Source organism: Aquila chrysaetos, chromosome 11 (assembly GCF_900496995.4).
Source record: "Aquila chrysaetos chrysaetos chromosome 11, bAquChr1.4, whole genome shotgun sequence".
NCBI classification, from domain to species: Eukaryota; Metazoa; Chordata; class Aves; order Accipitriformes; family Accipitridae; genus Aquila; species Aquila chrysaetos.
This window is the reverse complement of record NC_044014.1, coordinates 40,929,647-40,947,186: the sequence shown is the minus strand read 5'-3', so window position 1 is coordinate 40,947,186 and position 17,540 is coordinate 40,929,647. Positions and strand designations below refer to the sequence as shown.

Here is a 17,540-nt window from a genome sequence, read left to right as displayed (position 1 = left end):
GAGATAGGATGCTTACCAGATGCTTTTGCATACATTAAACATTCTTAGTCAGAGTTCTTTCTGTGGGAAAGGTGAGAGCCCCCATTTAAAAAGCAGTAATTCTGTGTTTTATGTAATTTCTGCACTGAATTCTATATTGAAAGAAAAATTACATCTTAGCAAAACAAACCCAGGAAAGCCAGACATACAGAACAGGCCCTAACACACTGCAAACCAAAATAATAGTCAGCCTGATTTAGGGCAGAATGCTAGTAGGGCTGTTTTCAGGGAAGAAGCAAAAAGAAGTATGACCAGACCATTCGTCTTTTGCCCGAGAGTTTTTAGAGTGAGGAAAGATGAGACTATCCATATATTTTTATGCTTTGAAATTTAAACATAAGCACTGGAAATTTCTGAGACATCCTTCAAGAGTGGGAACACACTGAAACAACTTGTGTCCTTTCTAACCTACCACAAAAGCTGACCAGGGTCTCTCTCCCAAATCCCCCATGAAGTTGTGCAGGAGTTCATGAATTAAATCATGGGATTTGAGCTCCCCTGTAAATAGCACTGAGAACAACAGAAATAATAAGCAGTTTCTTATATTTTGATCCATGAATTTAGGAGCCTAAATAGAAGATGGACTCTTTTAACAGAATTTGGACAAAGAAGAGCAAATTACGGGGCCCAATGAAGTCAGTTCATGTGTCCCTAATAACTGAAGTAGGAGTGAAACAGCAAAGCATTTTCTTTTAAGAGGCAGTTTAGTTTCATAAGCATGGAATCTAACAGAGACACACTCTTTTTTTTTTAAATCAGATCTTTCAATATGGATATTTTGTAACAATATAATTCTCCCATTTTAAAAGTTGTCAGAAATCTGGTGTGAAGTATTCTCAGAAGGTTTTTGCAAGATCTCAAAACTCAGTCTGCTGTCATGTGTCATCACTACAAGCTACTAAAGTCTAACCGCAACCATTCTGCATTTCTCACTCCTTTTCATATACTTAGAGAATTATGAATTTAGTTAGATCCTAATTAGCTTTTTGGTGTTTGTTACAACTTCTTCCTCACAGCTGAACTGGAAGTCTTGTAGGAACAGGACTAACAAACTGATGCCTGATGCCTCTGTTTCCAAGCATGCCAACTTAACTTCTTGCATAGGATTTTGCTAAGGCATAAGAGGAACTGTAGGTACGGATGTACAAAGTAAATGAGGGTGGGAGGGGATGGGAAGTATGGGCACTAAAGGAACTACACAAGACGTTTCTACTGAAGGAATAATTGGGTAAGGGAGAAACCTAACACACTTAGATATCCATTTGCTGAATATTACAAACTCAGTAAACCAGTATGAATAGGTAAGAGTAAAGCCTGTGACACAAAGCTTACTGACAATAAACATTTTATTCTTTGTCAAAAAAAAGTTCTGAACAAGCAGGGCAGGGCAGAAATGCTATCACAGGTACCAAACACCACCTAAAATTGGGCACTCCACTGTAGAACAATTTTAAGGTTAGAGGCATCGAGGTAGTATAGGCATCAAGAGAACTAATGCATCAACTACAACTACAAAACAAATGAATCAAAAACATATCAAATCTCAAATATCTCTTTTCAAACTGAGACATTCCACATACGCCAGTGGTGGAACTGAAAGCCAAGACATGTTAGAAGCACGTAATTTATTTTAAAAATAACATCTTCCCATTCATACTTTTCCTCAATAATTAGTCATCAAGGCAAAACACTAGCCTCTACTGATGTTACACCAGCATGTGAGAGAATACAGAACCATACTCCATGGTTCTCAGAAGAAACATGCCCTTAGATAGAGTGCCAAGGACTAAGAGGAAGCCAGCTTCCATCTAAGCAACAATAAATATTTCACTACACAAATTCTACCACATTAGTCTTGGTCCTCAGCCTCCTCATATAACAGGCACAGCATGATGTGCAGTTTTATTGGACAGCCGAGTCTGTACTGCAAGATGCCCTTTTTCAAAGCAAGCTGTAAGGTGCCCTTGGCATCATATCCTGCCACAGGAGTCAACCACACTAATCCACCTGAATGCCTGAGAGCCATGAGGTCTTACAGTGGCTGTGTAGCTGAGCCTCTGTCATTGAAGGTCCACTCACTCACCTCCCCTACTTCCAAATGGTTCCTTAAGAATGGTGTAGGGCTATGGCAGGCAAAAAATAGTTTAAATTGTGAACACTTGCAGGCAGCAGATAACTGGGGCAGGGGAAGAGGAATGTCTGAACTCCTGAGCTCAAGCCTGGTACTAGCTAGCTGCAACTGGTATGTGCTGGTTTTAAACTCTGTTAACACCTCAACTAAACAAAGCTGACGTGTCCCAAGTTGTCCAATTAATAGACACAGACCAGAGCCACCAATTAGGAGGTATATCATACTTCATGCTTCTGCATACACACTTAGATTGGGAAAAATCAAGGCTTTAGGGGCCCAAAAAAAGGCTGACAAAGATCCTGGCTGGAGAAACAGTCCCGGAAGTAAGGAAAGATCCTGGAGGTCAGTAAAATCTGTGGAGACAAACACTGGAGACCCCAGGGACATTGCACAGTAAGGCCCAAAACAGCTGACTGCAAGCAGATGTACAGGACAAAACCATGATAACTTTCTGCCCAACCTTCCTGGACTAGCAGCCATCTCCCTGCTAGGAAGGAAAGTTGAGACCTAGTGAAAACAACACTGTGGGGAAAACAAATGAGTGAGCATGTGGTATCAGGAAGCAGGGTAAAAACTGATCTCCCTGGTTCTTAAATAAACCCTGGTATCCAAATCTACTATGGGTTGTAACTCTGTCTTGCTTGTGACAAAGTTTTTCGCGTACCACAAGGCACTCGCTCTTCATCACATGTACACAGTGATGTGTAACGGGCACTGCTTTTCAGCCAATAGCTCCAGCAGCCTGAATACAAAGATAAGACTCAGGCAGACAATGTTCTCAGAACCAGAATCACTATCTGAGCATGTACGCTTCACATCAGAAGTGACCGCGAATTTAAGTGGCTCAGCGTGCATTTCACATCCATTGAATCAGCATCTTCCACATAATACATTTTGGATCAACAATAGCTAGCTATAAAGAAGGACTTTTATGTCTTTGCAAACTTCCTCCAGCAGCTTAGGAACTAGTTTGGAAATATGCTGTAATATCTGCTTTAGGTTCTCATATATTCCTGGTAGGTGCAAGTTAACAAGAAAAATGAGGTGACAGCTTCATAGACATTTAAAATTGCTCAAGATGCACACTTTTTATTTTTCCTAAGGCTATTTTCCCTCATCTCCATTTTTATTTTTTAAACACAAAGAGCAACTCAACCTCTAATGGATTTCCTGTTACATAGATTTCCTTCTAACCTAATAGCTTTATAACTAGATGGTTTCCATCTCTCTCTCAAGAAAAACAGAACTCACTAAAAATACTAAGACCGCAGGTTCTGGCTATAGCAGTGCACACCTTGTCTTTTTTAAAATATCTGATAAAAATACTGCACGGGATTGAATGATTTTTAAAAATCTATTTATCACCAAATAAAGATTAAGCTAAACCATGAACATTCGTGCCTTTTTCCTGCATTTTGCTTCCTTGCATGATGTACCAGAATGGACATGGCCCACTGCAGAACTAATCACCCTGTGCCATTTTGGTAACTAGCAGCAAGCTCTACCAAGATCTCATCTTCAGAGAAATGAGCCTAAAATTTGCTATTTCAGCTATGGTTCTTCCAAAAGAAGCCCAAACCTCCTGCTCTCCAGGGATCTTTACACTAATAAAAAGGCTCTAGCCAGAGCCTTTTGACATGCTGAAGCTCTTCCCAGCTGCTCCCTTGAGACTAGCCACTTCTGATCTCCACTTTGAAACATCTGTTCCAGCTTTAGGCTCAAGGTTATTCTTTACCTCAAAAATATCAGCTCAGGATATGTTTGCATTAATGCTCTTGGCACTCCCTGGTTTCCACTCCCTCAGGAAGGAAAATGTCCTTATCTCTCATTATGTGCATCACAGCACCTCCACTGTGTGTGTTTCTGACAAACATCAGTTTCAGAGCAGAGAAACACACTGTCACCTACCTCAGCTACTGTTCAATCTTGCTTCTCTGCTCTTGCCCAACACTGTATCCTTATCCCAGGTTAAGTCACATACCTAAGGCCTTCAACTCCATGTAAAATCTGATCAATGGCTTCCTTCTCATCTCCTCCCTCCTTCACAGCCTGTTGCAGACAGCATCCTTATTCCTCAAGTTTATCCCTCAGGAGAGCTCACCAACCCAGCAAAACCACACACCTACCTTAATGGAGGTAAGGAAACAGGACCCAGTACTAACACAGAAGCCAGGTCAAATAACAGGCTAGATGCTCCTTATACACAAACACACAGGTTTTTCTGGGTCTTTTCTCCCTTGTTCCTCCTGTTGTTGGCCTGGCATCCGAGACATACTTTTTGAACCACATGAGAGCTGATTATCCCGTGAAAATGTAAAAAACTATGAAGAATTTAGACGGAGAAGCCAGATCCTTGTCTGCTAATCTCTGGTTTAGGATATCTTTCCACCCCTATATTGACAGGTTTACTCTCTATTAGGTATCTTTGCCTATTCCAGAGGACTATTATAGGAACCAGACACTTCTTCAAACATGCCACTGAACTGAAGCATAAGGGTAACAATCCCAAGATCTGCATTAGCAAAACAGCTCTACAGATATATATCCTTGCTGTTCAAAAATGGAAGTTTGTTTGCTTTTGTGGGTTCTTTTCCTTTTCTTTCTTTCTCATGCACTTGATGAGGTCATGATTTTATCTGCACGCCAGGAAAGTAACATGGACTCCCACATGGAACAAGTGACATTGTAGATTTTGCCCACCTGACAATGCTCAAGAAAATTCTCCCAACCAAAAGCTATTAACATGAACATAAATAATTCTTCCTTCCTCAGAACAGATGCTAGCAGCTCTTTACTTCTTTATTCTATTCATTATTATTGATTTAACATTAAATATTCTTAAAATTCATTTCTCATGAAGTTTTCATGAAATTTCAGGAACAACAGGTATTACGTGTTTTCTATCAGGTCTAACATACGTTCCTAGCTTATTTCATTTATTGAACAGTCAAAATATTTGCTAATAATCTCACTTGAGAAATAAAATATGGTCAGAGTTCAGAATCAACCCTCTATATTTTAACTACAGTACAGTATAATTAATATAACATAAACACGTCTATGAATTCTAACAATTAAAAGGCTTTCCTCCAGGGCTTTGACAATTCTGTATCTGCCTTTTCCCCAGTGCTACAAGGGAAGTTTCGCTGGTCAAATCTACAGAACTCCCAAGACTCCAAGGTGTTTTCTCTAGGTGTTGTTTTCACTGCTGGCTTTTTGGTTGGTGCGTTTAGGGGGGTTGCAGGGTATGTTGGGTTTTTTTAGTGGGTTGGGTTTTTTTCTGTTTTAATTCAACCATTTCAGATTTCAATCCCAACCACATGGTTCCTTTCAAGAAATGTATTTTTCAGAGCACGTAAAATCCCATTTTTTTTACTCTAAAGATTTAAGAACATTGGGGAGTTCTACATGCAAATTTCCCCATTCCAAACTCTAATTGATATGCCCTGCAGGGATTTTAAGAGAGAATTATTTTCCCTGTGGAGGATTTTTAAATGATATAGCATAATCTGATTTACTGAAAAATGCAGGAGCCTTATTCTGCTATTTCTTACTTAGGTAAAATGCCAATTGCTTTTGCAGGGAATGGTCCTTATCTAAGAAAGCAGCAAATCCTGCACAATGAACACACCGTTAATAGTAATATGATCTTATCATGTGCATACTACATTCTCTGTTTAGACACATCTATAATCATCAACTCGCTCACCCCTGGTTTACCTCAAGGTTAAAAAAAGGGGGGGAAAAAAACCTCAAACAAGAAACTGCCATTTTACTATAGGAAATCAAAACCCTAGCAACTTAAATGGCTGTGGAGAAAATCAATATTTTAGTCAAAATTAGATTTTAGGAATTTCTGGTATTAGATGCAATACTTGAAGTGTTGGTTTTCAATTAAGAAGCTACAACTGGATGCATAATAATGTATTAGAAAGGTGCACTTGTACCTCTGGAGAAACAAAGAAGCTGGAAGAAGCTATTCATGAATTATTTTTACAAGCCAGCAATCTTCTTACAAAACCAGTAACGCATTAAATCAAATAGTGGGATGTGAAACACAGAACTGTAGAAGTTATAAAAACAGACATTGAAACTCAATGATTCAAGAGAAAACACTGATCTCTGATATTTTCAGACTATGACAACTCCTTGATAGAAGTTTCTTTTTCCCCAAGTCTTGCATTTACTCAACAGGCATAAAACGGACTCTTCAAGTTTGTAACTGAACATATTATTAATATTTGCTCTTCACCTATTTCAACTACATTTAGCATTCCAACACACAAAAGGGTAAGAATATTTAGGCCACTGTGTAAACTCTAGTGTTCTTCAAAGAACTAATGATATTGAAATTATGCAGCCTCAAGGCTGAAACACTCAGATCAGATTCACACAAACCAGTAAAATCTTTGCTCTAAACAGATGTAACTGGAGAATTTTTTATCTCTATAATTCTAAATGTGACTAATACAGAGTGAATACGCTTTTTGTAAGATATTAAGTACCAAAAATTCATCTGTAGCTGTGCTGTTTTTCATTCATTTGCTTAAGACAAAAGCTCAAGCTTCTGAATTGGTGATAATCAGAAGAATTTACACTTTAACATTCACATACACAAAAACCAAATCAAGTGGTAACAGTATTTCAAGTTAAAGGTAAAAATATATATATATTGCTTTCTAAGAGTAAAAATATTCCCAATTTGCCTACCATGTTAACTCCTCATTCAATCAGGTTTAATTTCAGAAACAGAGCAGCATGTTTCTTCAATTGCAATTTTTACAGCTTTTTAAAACTCCCAATCAATATAGATTATTAACAATTCCTATGTTAACCACTAAGAAAAAATAAACAAATTAACTATTTGCCCTTGATTTATCATTTGGTCTCCATTTACTACACTAAGCTGCGAGAACGGAATGTGAACTTAGACTGAAGGAGCATGACTAAACATCTGTGTTGCGGGACAAAAATACAGTGTATGCTCAGTGCACTGTAATGGGAATTAATTGAAAAAGTCATACCTGTGGGCACAAAGTCTCTATGTGATTAGCTGCCATTTGGACAATTTTCATTCCATCTTCATTTGTTGACAATGAACAAGCAAGATTAGCAACCTTAAATAAACAAACAAAAGTTCTGTAAGCAAGCATTCAGCCCCAGACTCTCAAACTTGCCAAAAAACTCTGCTATAAAACCTTCATTATTTGGGGAAATTAATTTGTCAAAGAACATATTTGAACAAGGAAACGGGGGGGGGGGGGGGGGGGGGGGGGGGGCGGGAAAGGAGCTGTGGAAACGAGTGACAGTAACAAGGAATATCATGACCTCTCCCCAGTTTAGGTTCAGCACGTAATAGCTGCAGAGCCATGTTTAGGTAACATCAGGAAATTTCAAAGTAAGATCCTAAGGCTTCAGCTAGATTGCTTGTGATCATACCTGTTAATTTTTCAGAGCTCTTCAAACTATGTCCAGCTTTTAATTTTTTTTGAACTTACTTTTAAGACCTTAAGGGTCAAATAACATTTACCTTGATTTGTTGTAATGAAACACAGAACAATTTACACCCTGAGCTATCCACAGATCATTATTTTTATCAGTGGTACAATTTTCTACTGAAATAGTCAGACCAGTGCAACTTACACTGAAAATGTATAAGGAAACTTGAAATCTGTGAAAGAACAAGTCTATCTTCTGCTTTACTTTACTAAACACCATGGAGATACAGCTTCCTAGCTTCCTTTAAAGAAAAAAAGCTTTTCCGTAACACTCCACAGTTCAACAAGTTCGAAGATATGAAGGATAAAGAGCACTCACTTCAGCTCACTGCAACTCAGCATCAACAGGCTGTAACAGACAGGCTTGACAAAGGCACAAGAGGGGTTGGGATACTGCGATCCAGTAGATCTTTTCATTCTACTGAAGTGATATAATGTCCTCACGTAAACTACTACACACTTGTTAAGTCTTCATAGCCTTCACTGAAGTAGCTGTATTACATATCTACCACACCAATGTTAATGCAGATCAAGAACCTCCTGAGAAATAGACCTCTGTAGTGCTACAAATACCAAAATAGATATAAACATAGATATGCGCAGTTAATTTGTAATTATTCGAAACTCATGCAACGAGTTCTGCACTCCAGCTGCTGCAAATTAAAAGCAAATCTTCATTTACCAACATTTTAGGACACTATTTCTAAGAAAGAACAATAGTTCAATGATGATCTATTACCAAACACTTTTATTATTCTTAACTTAATTGATGTAAATAATTACAAGGAATTTGTAAGTGCATAGCCAAATTAATTACTTTTCCTATCCAAAATTCAGAAGAGACTAAGACAGACACTTTCTGAAGAGGATGAGGGCTAGAATGCATGGCCCTCCATGTACACCTGTGCCTACCTATAAATACTTTATGAACCTATCCCTGGTATTCCAATACAACTCACTGGTTCCCCTCCTGTGTGATGTGTTATCTTGTCCACATAAAAAATAAGGTTTAAGACCGAAGAAATGTGATTTTCATAGACGCACTCAAGCTGTATTCTCTTTTATTTGAAGTAAACTGCCATGGGTTTCTTTAATGTAATATTTGAGAAAAATGGGGTTTCATCCTATGCTTCCCCTCCTGACTCTTCAGCTTTAAGTTACCTACAGATATCATCTGTATCATCATATCATTTGGTATCATCATAACACAACTCTAAAAGACACTATTCCCTCCCCTCCAAAAAAATCAGGTGGTTTTTTTTTTTTGGATTGAAGGTCAGGATTTTTCAATATTGGTTACAACAACTAATTCACATTCGTTTGAATATTTTAATTTCTTTGCCCCAGTCACTAAACTGCTTGTGTATCCCAAATGTAACACTGCATTCATTCACACTGCATTAATGTACCATCCATATATAAAAAGAAGCACTCTACAAGGCTCAGTACAAATATTATTGAAATATTTCTTAAAGAGCTCCTCAATGCCTAAAGCAGTAACATTTCAAAGGTTAAAAAAAAAAAAAAAAAAAAAAAAAAAAAAAAAAGAATGGGCAATACAAGCCATTCCACTAGAACAAAATAAATACTCTCAGCAGCTTGTTCTCTTTGCCGTAAGGTTCCTCAGGTTTTCCAACTTCATTTCACAGTTTCCAGAAAAGCTCTACTTTTAATTTCTTGGGATCCACTGCAAACATGTGCGATACATAGCTTGTGTTTATCAGTAAGAACAGTTTTAAGATTGAGTTCTCTGCTGTAAGCAAGAAATTTTTTGTCCCTGTCTTGATGTGCAAGGCAGATACAGAGACAGCTTAAAATAATTTTTTATCCTGTTTCCCAGTTGCACTGGCTGAAACATCTCAGTACAAATCCAGTCCTTGACATAAACTGTGTCACAGAATCACAGAATATTAATTTAGGTTGGAAGAGGTTTCCAGAGCCCATGCAGTCCAACCCTCTGCTCAAAATGCAAGAATGAATTCTAAACCAAGCTGTGCCAATGGCTCTATGTAGCAGATCAGCACCTGGGGACAAATTATGTGTATGTTACCAGGTCACATTGAAGATTAGAACAGTAATAAAGCATGGCTCTTCTCTGACAAAACAGACTTAGGTTGGGAAGGATCTCTTAATCCACAAGTATTCTCTTATTTGAAGTCAACAGCCATAGGGATTTTTTATATACATTGAGGGAAAACTGTTTCTGAACTTACGCTTCCCCTCCTGATTCCTCAGCTCTAAGTATTCCTTGGTGATGGCCCAATCCATAACAGTATTCTCACTGCACCACACCAGCAGCAAACTAAGGATATAAGCATTAGGAATTTATGCTAAGCCACTTTACAACAACAAACAGAGGTCTGTATTATTTACATCAGATGTCTTTTAAAAATCAATAAAGTTAAAGAAAGTAGTATTTGGCTACTTTAGAATAAATACATTTATTGTGTTACATTTCTGCTGGGTATTTGGAATTCATACTTCAGTGCTACACCAACAGTGAATTTAGTCATTCGCCTTTCATCTTGATCGACATTAGCAAATCTTTTGCTTCTATTAGAAAATGTATAGAATCTTCTTCTCCTGGCATTTAAGTGGCACGACTTTTCTACATGTAGCTTATCCATAAGAAAAAGTATTCTCTGTCAGTCTCAGTAGGTGATTAGGCTTACATCTGTTCCACCCAAAAGACAATCCAGATTACAGTAAAACATTAGCACGGTCTCAAGCATCAGTACACGCACTGTTAGTAGTTTCCCCACCAGCTCCTGAAGAGATCTCCTTAACACAAATCCAAAATACAATAATCCAAAGAAATCAAATGAAAGAGTCAAACAGGGGTGGGGGGGGTGCGCATGTGTAATGTTTCCAAGCATAGGGCAGGGGATTTGAGAACCTGAAGTCTCTTTTGAAGCTGTAATGTTACTAATAAGGATGACAAGCAGTTTCATCAATACTAAATGCCTATAACCCATTAGAAAATCAAGCCCTAGCTCAGAGAACACCTATCCCCTTACTTTCCTGAAAGCATCATGCGCATCTTGAAGGTTTCTCAAATAGCAAAAATCCTTTATTATACTGCCATTTCTCCCCTAAGCAATATAAGCTACACAAATACATTCACTCTTTTTTTTTTTTTTTGTATTCTCTGAGAGTGACTAGCTTCCCTTAAAGGGAGTTCAAGCCCAAGCACACTGCAACTTCAAAAACAAATGAAATTGCAAAATGAAGAGCCAATGATTCCTCTCAGTCAGAAAATCATTCTCTTTCTGAAGAGCAAAGTTTGTCAGGACAAAGACAAAGCTTTCTTGGAGACTGGTCTGATTGAAATCAGCTCTAACAGAGGTTTAAGCCATCAAGTTTTTCAACCTTTTTTTTTTTTTTTTTTTTACCATGTGAAAAAAGCATATTTGTTCAACTTGTACTACTCAATGCAACATGTCTATTCGTAATCATTCTCTCCAAACATTTCCAAGATACTACTACGAAAGCACTTACACAGATCTTATTTGAAAACATGAAGAACAGTGAACAAACCATTCATGATGAGTTTTAGCAACATTAATTAATATGCTAATTAAGGTGCAGTGGGAAGAGGAAGACTCTGAACTGAGCACATAAGTGCAGCACTGACAGTAGATAAAATACTCCATTAGCCTGATGGATTTTTAGATTATGAAGGCACCAAAGACTGTATTATTTGATGCCCATTACCTGTAAACAAAACATACGCCAATGCACATTTCTTTCATATTCCTGAAGTTACTAAATGAGCTTCTTGCAGGCACTTTAACTTGTTTTTATTTTTTACTACTGACTGAGGGTTTGCCTTTCTTTATTGGGGGGAGGGAGTTCTCTTTAGAATTTGGTGAGCCACCAACTTTTCAGGCTAGAAACTGCTGAAGAATAAGACCTGTATATACTAGATGCAATCAGTTTAAAAAAAAAAAAATCAACTAACCATATTCCTTTCAGTGACTTACACATTACATGCAGCATGCATGTATATCTAGGAGACAGCACAACTGGAAAAGCTTTTATCTGAAAACGTGTGCATGAACTTTTTCAGTTCCTACTCTTTATCCAACAACTGAAAGGAAAAGGAAGAAGTATTTAGAGGCTGTTTGAGATAGATTATACATCAACAAGTTCGCACTATTGTCAAAAATTCTTCGAGATGGAAGACTTTTTAGCTTGAATATGCTCACACAAGTGCACTCACACTGTGTATCCTAATGTTCTGTCCTGTCCTAGTTTCAGCTGGGATAGAGTTAACTGTCTTCCTAGTAGCTGGTACGGTGCTATGTTTTGAGTTCAGTATGAGAAGAATGTTGATAACACTGATGTTTTCAGTTGCTGCTAAGTAGTGTTTAGACTAATGTCAAGGATTTTTCAGCTTCTCATGCCCAGCCCGCGAGAAAGCTGGAGGGGCACAAGAAGTTGGCACAGGACACAGCCAGGGCACCTGACCCAAACTGGCCAACAGGGTATTCCATACCATGGGACGTCCCATCTAGTATAGGAACTGGGAAGTGGGGGCGGGGAATCGCCGCTCGGGGACTAGCTGGGTGCCGGTCGGCGGGTGGTGAGCAATTACACTGTGCATCATTTGTACATTCCAATCCTTTCATTATTACTGTTGTCATTTTATTAGTGTTATCATTATCATTATTCGTTTCTTCTTTTCTGTTCTATTAAACCGTTCTTATCTCAACCCATGGGTTTTGCTTCTTTTTCCCAATTTTCTCCCCCATCCCACTGGGTGGGGGATGGGGAGTGAGTGAGCGGCTGCGTGGTGCTTAGTTGCTGGCTGGGGTTAAACCACGACATGTCCCCAAGTGGAAGATACATGCTTTAAGAAGTCCTCAGCAGCTTTCAGACTCAGATTTCCAAATGCTTTCCACTCAAGATTACAAGGCAAAAGGGAAAATACATACAGACAAAACATCTTGGAGATCCACTAATTACTTCCAGTGGATCTCCAAAAAGGTGCAACAAGAAATATTCTTCAGAAAGGTGTGATAATTTTCAACAGCCAATGCCCTAAAGCCACATATTGCTGGAATTAACGAAGATAATGTAATATCCTTCCTGTAGGCAAAAGGAAAGCATTCCCAATCCATTAAGAGCCTCAGGACAAGTGGAAGTTCACATACAAAGTGAGACTGCCTCTTCACTGAGAGAGGACCAAGAGGCCTTACCATGTTGATTCTGCTGAAAAGAAAGAGAAAAGCGTGATCCTGTTGGTAAGAGTCCTTGGGAGAGACATTCCAAGTATGACTCAAGGATGCATGACAGTGCTTTAAGAATGAATCGTGGCTCAGAGTTAACTCCAAGGTGAGAACACGTACACAAAGCCAAATGCAAAAGTGAGATTTTTAAGTAGCAAAAAAGTAAATAAATCACTGCACTGCCTCACCACCTGTTTCATTCTCAGCTGAGAATAGCTTTACTGTTCTATTGTCCGCACTGCGAACTAAGGATTAAATGCACTCCCAAGGATTTTTTTTTCAGTCAAATTCCCTGCATTAACTCCCCAAAATTAGTATTTTCTTAGAATAGTCTGCCAACTAATTACATAAGTTGTAGTAAATGCAGCAACGTGTTCTTTAGACATGATCCTCCATGCTCTGCCAATAAGAGCTGTTTCTTCTCATTATTTTATCCAGACTCCTAACTCACTTATACTGTAAATCACTAAGGATGACTAAGTTGTTAATTCCAACAAAACTTGTGTTTCCTCTTCTTGGTGAAGACCTCCTACTCTTCATAGTAAATACTTCCTGTCAAGAAATTCCTTCCACTGAGGAAAGACCTCCCAAAGCTCTGCCTACCCTAAAGTTAACAAGGTCCTTCACCACACTGCAGGGTAAACTCAAAGTTTGTTCTAAAAATTTTTAGCATAGCATGAAGAAATCTCTGGCAACCCAATTCCACTGATAACCCTATAGAAATTCTTAAGGCCATGCTGGGAGGACGTATAGCCTTCGATGATGAATGCTCTGCCGCTATTTCAAAAACAAGGAAAAACAGTGATAGATCTAAAATAAAATCTGACATGTTTCAAGTTTTAAGAAAATTTAACTTGTGTGTCACAAGATTTCAAATACAGTCTTTACTAGAAAATTTAAAATACTGATCCTGTCATTCTGCCAGTGTTGTTTTTTTTTTTTTCTTCTCCTAAATGCATGTAATCATGATCAGAACAAAAACCTATTGGTGTTCCTCAAAACCAAGCACAAGAACTTCTTACACATACCTCTTGAGAACACTAACCAGATGCACTGTCACTTTAATGCGTATATGAATTCACCAAGTCACTGACATGATGACTGTAGTATAGGGTGTTAAAAAGACCTAAACCAAGATGAGGACCTTGCTTTGTCAAAAGTTTCACAAAAGGCAAAGCTTCAAAGACCTTCTGGTCCATCAAGCTTTATCTTTGTAACCTCCAAAGAGATGAGCGCCAAATACAAACAAAAGAATTGGGGGGCACGGACAGGGACGAGACACGACACAAATACAATAAAGCAATTCACTGAGGTAGAGATTAATCCAAGTAATCACAGTTCAAAAGATATTTCATTTGCAGGAGAGCAACTGTATACTGAACTGGGGAATAACATTTGAATTTCAGCATTACAGCAGTCAACATAGCTTTTGATACTCTACATAAATTGGTTTTAACTGTTAGTCTGTTCTCCTCCAACTATAAATAAAAAAGGTACTTAAGTATTCTTTGCTTCTCATTTTGTGGTATACTGAACTATCTTCTACAAGTTTATTAAGTGTTCTTAGCTTCTACCACTAGCTTTATTCATGAAGCCTTAAAAAGTCTTTTGAGGAAAATGACTGTTCATACAAAAAAATGCCATCAAAAAACTAAGAAGGGCAACAACAAATAATGACTCCATACTTTTTTAAGGAAAAGGCTACACTGATGTACGTATGTCTTCTAGTCGTTGCTACATTTTTATATGCATTTATGATGACTGTGCATTTTTATGAGCTTAATAAAACTTGACTAGAATAATTGTTTAGAGTGAAAAAACATATTCCTGTGGACTGAAAACTTACCTCCAGTGGGCAATAAAGTAATATCACAATGTTGCTTGGTTTTGAACCCATTTTCTACCCTAAAACTTAATTTCTTTCCAGATCAAGTTGAATAGTAATAGTGAGCTATTTATAAACTGCTGCCAGAGTTTATTTGTTATTTTTGCAGTTTATAAAATGCTTTAGGATACTTTAGGTCAAAAGTTACAAAATTACTTTAATTTTTATTATTTTTACTTTCGTGGGAATAAAGTTAGAAACTATACTTAAAAATACATGTAACATATATTATGTTGCTTTCCCTGTCTCTTTTAGCTTTTCACCTTCTACTCTTCCAGAAAGATTCCTGAATCTCCTAATTTAACTACTCTGGGGCACTACATATGTGCAAGCCTCTTCACTCATCTTTTGGTTCCTTTTGCACTTCTCTTAATTTTACATGTCTGTCTCTCTCCCATTTTCTGCAGAACTGAATTACATAGTACTCCATTAATGCCATAATCACTACTCATTCAACACAATTAGCTCTACCTTGTACACCGGAGGCTTATCACTGCCCCTGTTCAACAGTAACCAACTACCTTGTTAACATGAAGAAACTCCTCAGAGTATTATATAACTTTAAATGTTTCCTGTAATTTGTCAGGCATACTAAAGATTCTTATGTTTGTAATTAAATAATAAAGGGTATTTGAATACCAATGGACTAGATTGTTCTTTTTGGTTTTAACCAACATAAATCTAGAACAACCCACCGCAACTAGTTTATTTCAAGTTCCATGTGCTCAGACATGTCTTAACTCATACAAGTTCATTTAGGAGTTTTGATAAACTGGGCCTCAACCAAAACAAAAATGGAAAATAAATTAAACAAACACTCTGAGGCAAAGACAGTGTAAGGGAGAACTCTGCACAGTAACATTTCAGAAAATTTCCTCTTCAGTAAAGGTGTCAGGCTGGATGCAGAGTCCCATTAAGCTTTCTCTCACTGCTCTGGGTCACAGTAAAGACAGCTGAAGAACTAAGTTAATGATTCCCTCTCTAGACCTCAGTGTGCAGAGCCCTGGTTACAACCGAAGAAAAGATACTGTATTTGGATTACATTTGTGCTCTGGCAACCCGAGTTAGCTGAAGAGTCCACTAAATAGAAACTGCCTATAGACATCACCTGTGTCTCACTGACAGTTTCTCAAAAAAAGGTACCATCCATACCAGCATCAGACTTAATTTGCTGGAATAACAGCAAAGTGGCCTTTGATATCTGAAGAAAGGTCCTTCCACAAGCCCAAACATAACAGCAGGTGAAAGATTTAAATGTAAACTACTTTATGAAACCTCTCCCTTAGCACCGTTTGCTGAAATGTTAGCAAGGCTTTCCAGCAGTACCACACTAGTACAGAAATACAAAAGAAAACTACCTGAAAAGGAGAATAGGACAAGCAAAGAACTGACTAAAACCCAACCATTTTACTGCCTTGTCCCTACCTCTTTCTTCATGCAGACGGAAGAAAATGTCAGTATAAAGACAAAAATGTATTTTAGCAGTAGACAGGGGTGTTATATGTTAGATTTATGTTGCCTGTAAAATTTCCAAGTATCTCTTTCTTTCTGCATGAACATTTCTTTTTTCCTTTCCTCCCTACATGAAACCCTCTATCTCCTGCACCTAAATAATAAAGAGGCAAATACAACAATATAATAAACTGTCATCAGAATACTCAAGATTTCAGGCCCTTTTCCTCTATAAAGCAAAGGTAAGATCCAAACATATGCATGAATACATCCTCATTTATTTTCTTATTACTCATTATTCAAATATTCTATGAAACAATTATCCATTGCTCATTTGAAGGATTTTTCTGTTAGACTAAATAACACATGGGTTTGTCATACAAATACCCAAGCATAGTCGGGTGACCTTTGTTTCCCCTAGCCACAAAAATCTTAAGATTCTTCCTGTTGTCAGAATCAAAACTTTCACCTCTTTGCCTCTGACTGGTTAACTGAGATGGAAATCTATCCCAGGAGATACAGCATATTTCTTCTAAGATGCATACCCTCTATTATTTAAATCAGCGTGAGCTAAGAAGACTCAATATGCTAACAAAATACAAACCACACAGCTCTCACTTAGCACTTAATAAATACTAGTGGAGCAGGAGAGGAAACAGACTTCTTTCCAGCAGTGTAATCACTTAGTTACAATGCCAGAAATTCTTTCACTTCAATATAAATATTTTTAATTCCTTGAAGAAGTAGGACACCTGACAAATAAAACATTAAATGATTGGCTTTGAATGAGAAACAAAACAACACTTTGTTTAACATTTCTTGAAAGAGTTCAAAATAGAGGCAGTCCCCTACAAAAATTAGGTATTTATCCTTTTACAAAAGCAGTTGTGCTTTAAGCACATTGTTCTGATGCAACACCTGGATTGGTTATACATGCTACAGATTTACCTTTTTATAAATAAAAGGTCAATCATACTGAGCATAAATTAATTTGATAATACACGAAAACCAGAATTCACCTCTAGAAAGTTACAAAGAACAACCACTCAGATATGTAATAAATACTGTATCACAAATACTTACCAAAAAAAAATCATGATATAAGAGCAGGGGGGGAAAACCCAGCAACAAATCCACAGATAATCAAAGAAAATGAAAGATCAGTGCCAACAAAACATACCTTCAGAATTTAATCCATCTCAGGATCAGCCCCCTTCACAGAACTTGCATCCGCAGAAAGTATGGCAATTCATTTTATATCTAGCATTAAAATCGACCACCTTCTTCGGCAATATAGAAAGTAT

The 17,540-nt window shown here is 37.6% G+C and overlaps 1 protein-coding gene across 5 annotated transcripts in view; it reads right to left on the bottom strand.

Moving 5' to 3' along the window:
• The window catches only part of CTNNA3 (catenin alpha 3), a 549,510-nt gene that overhangs the window by 198,788 nt on the left and 333,182 nt on the right, over positions 1-17,540 (bottom strand). For all 5 annotated transcript variants that reach the window (XM_030030142.2, XM_030030141.1, XM_030030143.2 and 2 more), the window contains one exon: positions 7,195-7,287. In XM_030030142.2, coding sequence (XP_029886002.1) covers positions 7,195-7,287 — 93 coding nt within the window. The remainder of the gene's footprint in view (positions 1-7,194; positions 7,288-17,540) is intronic.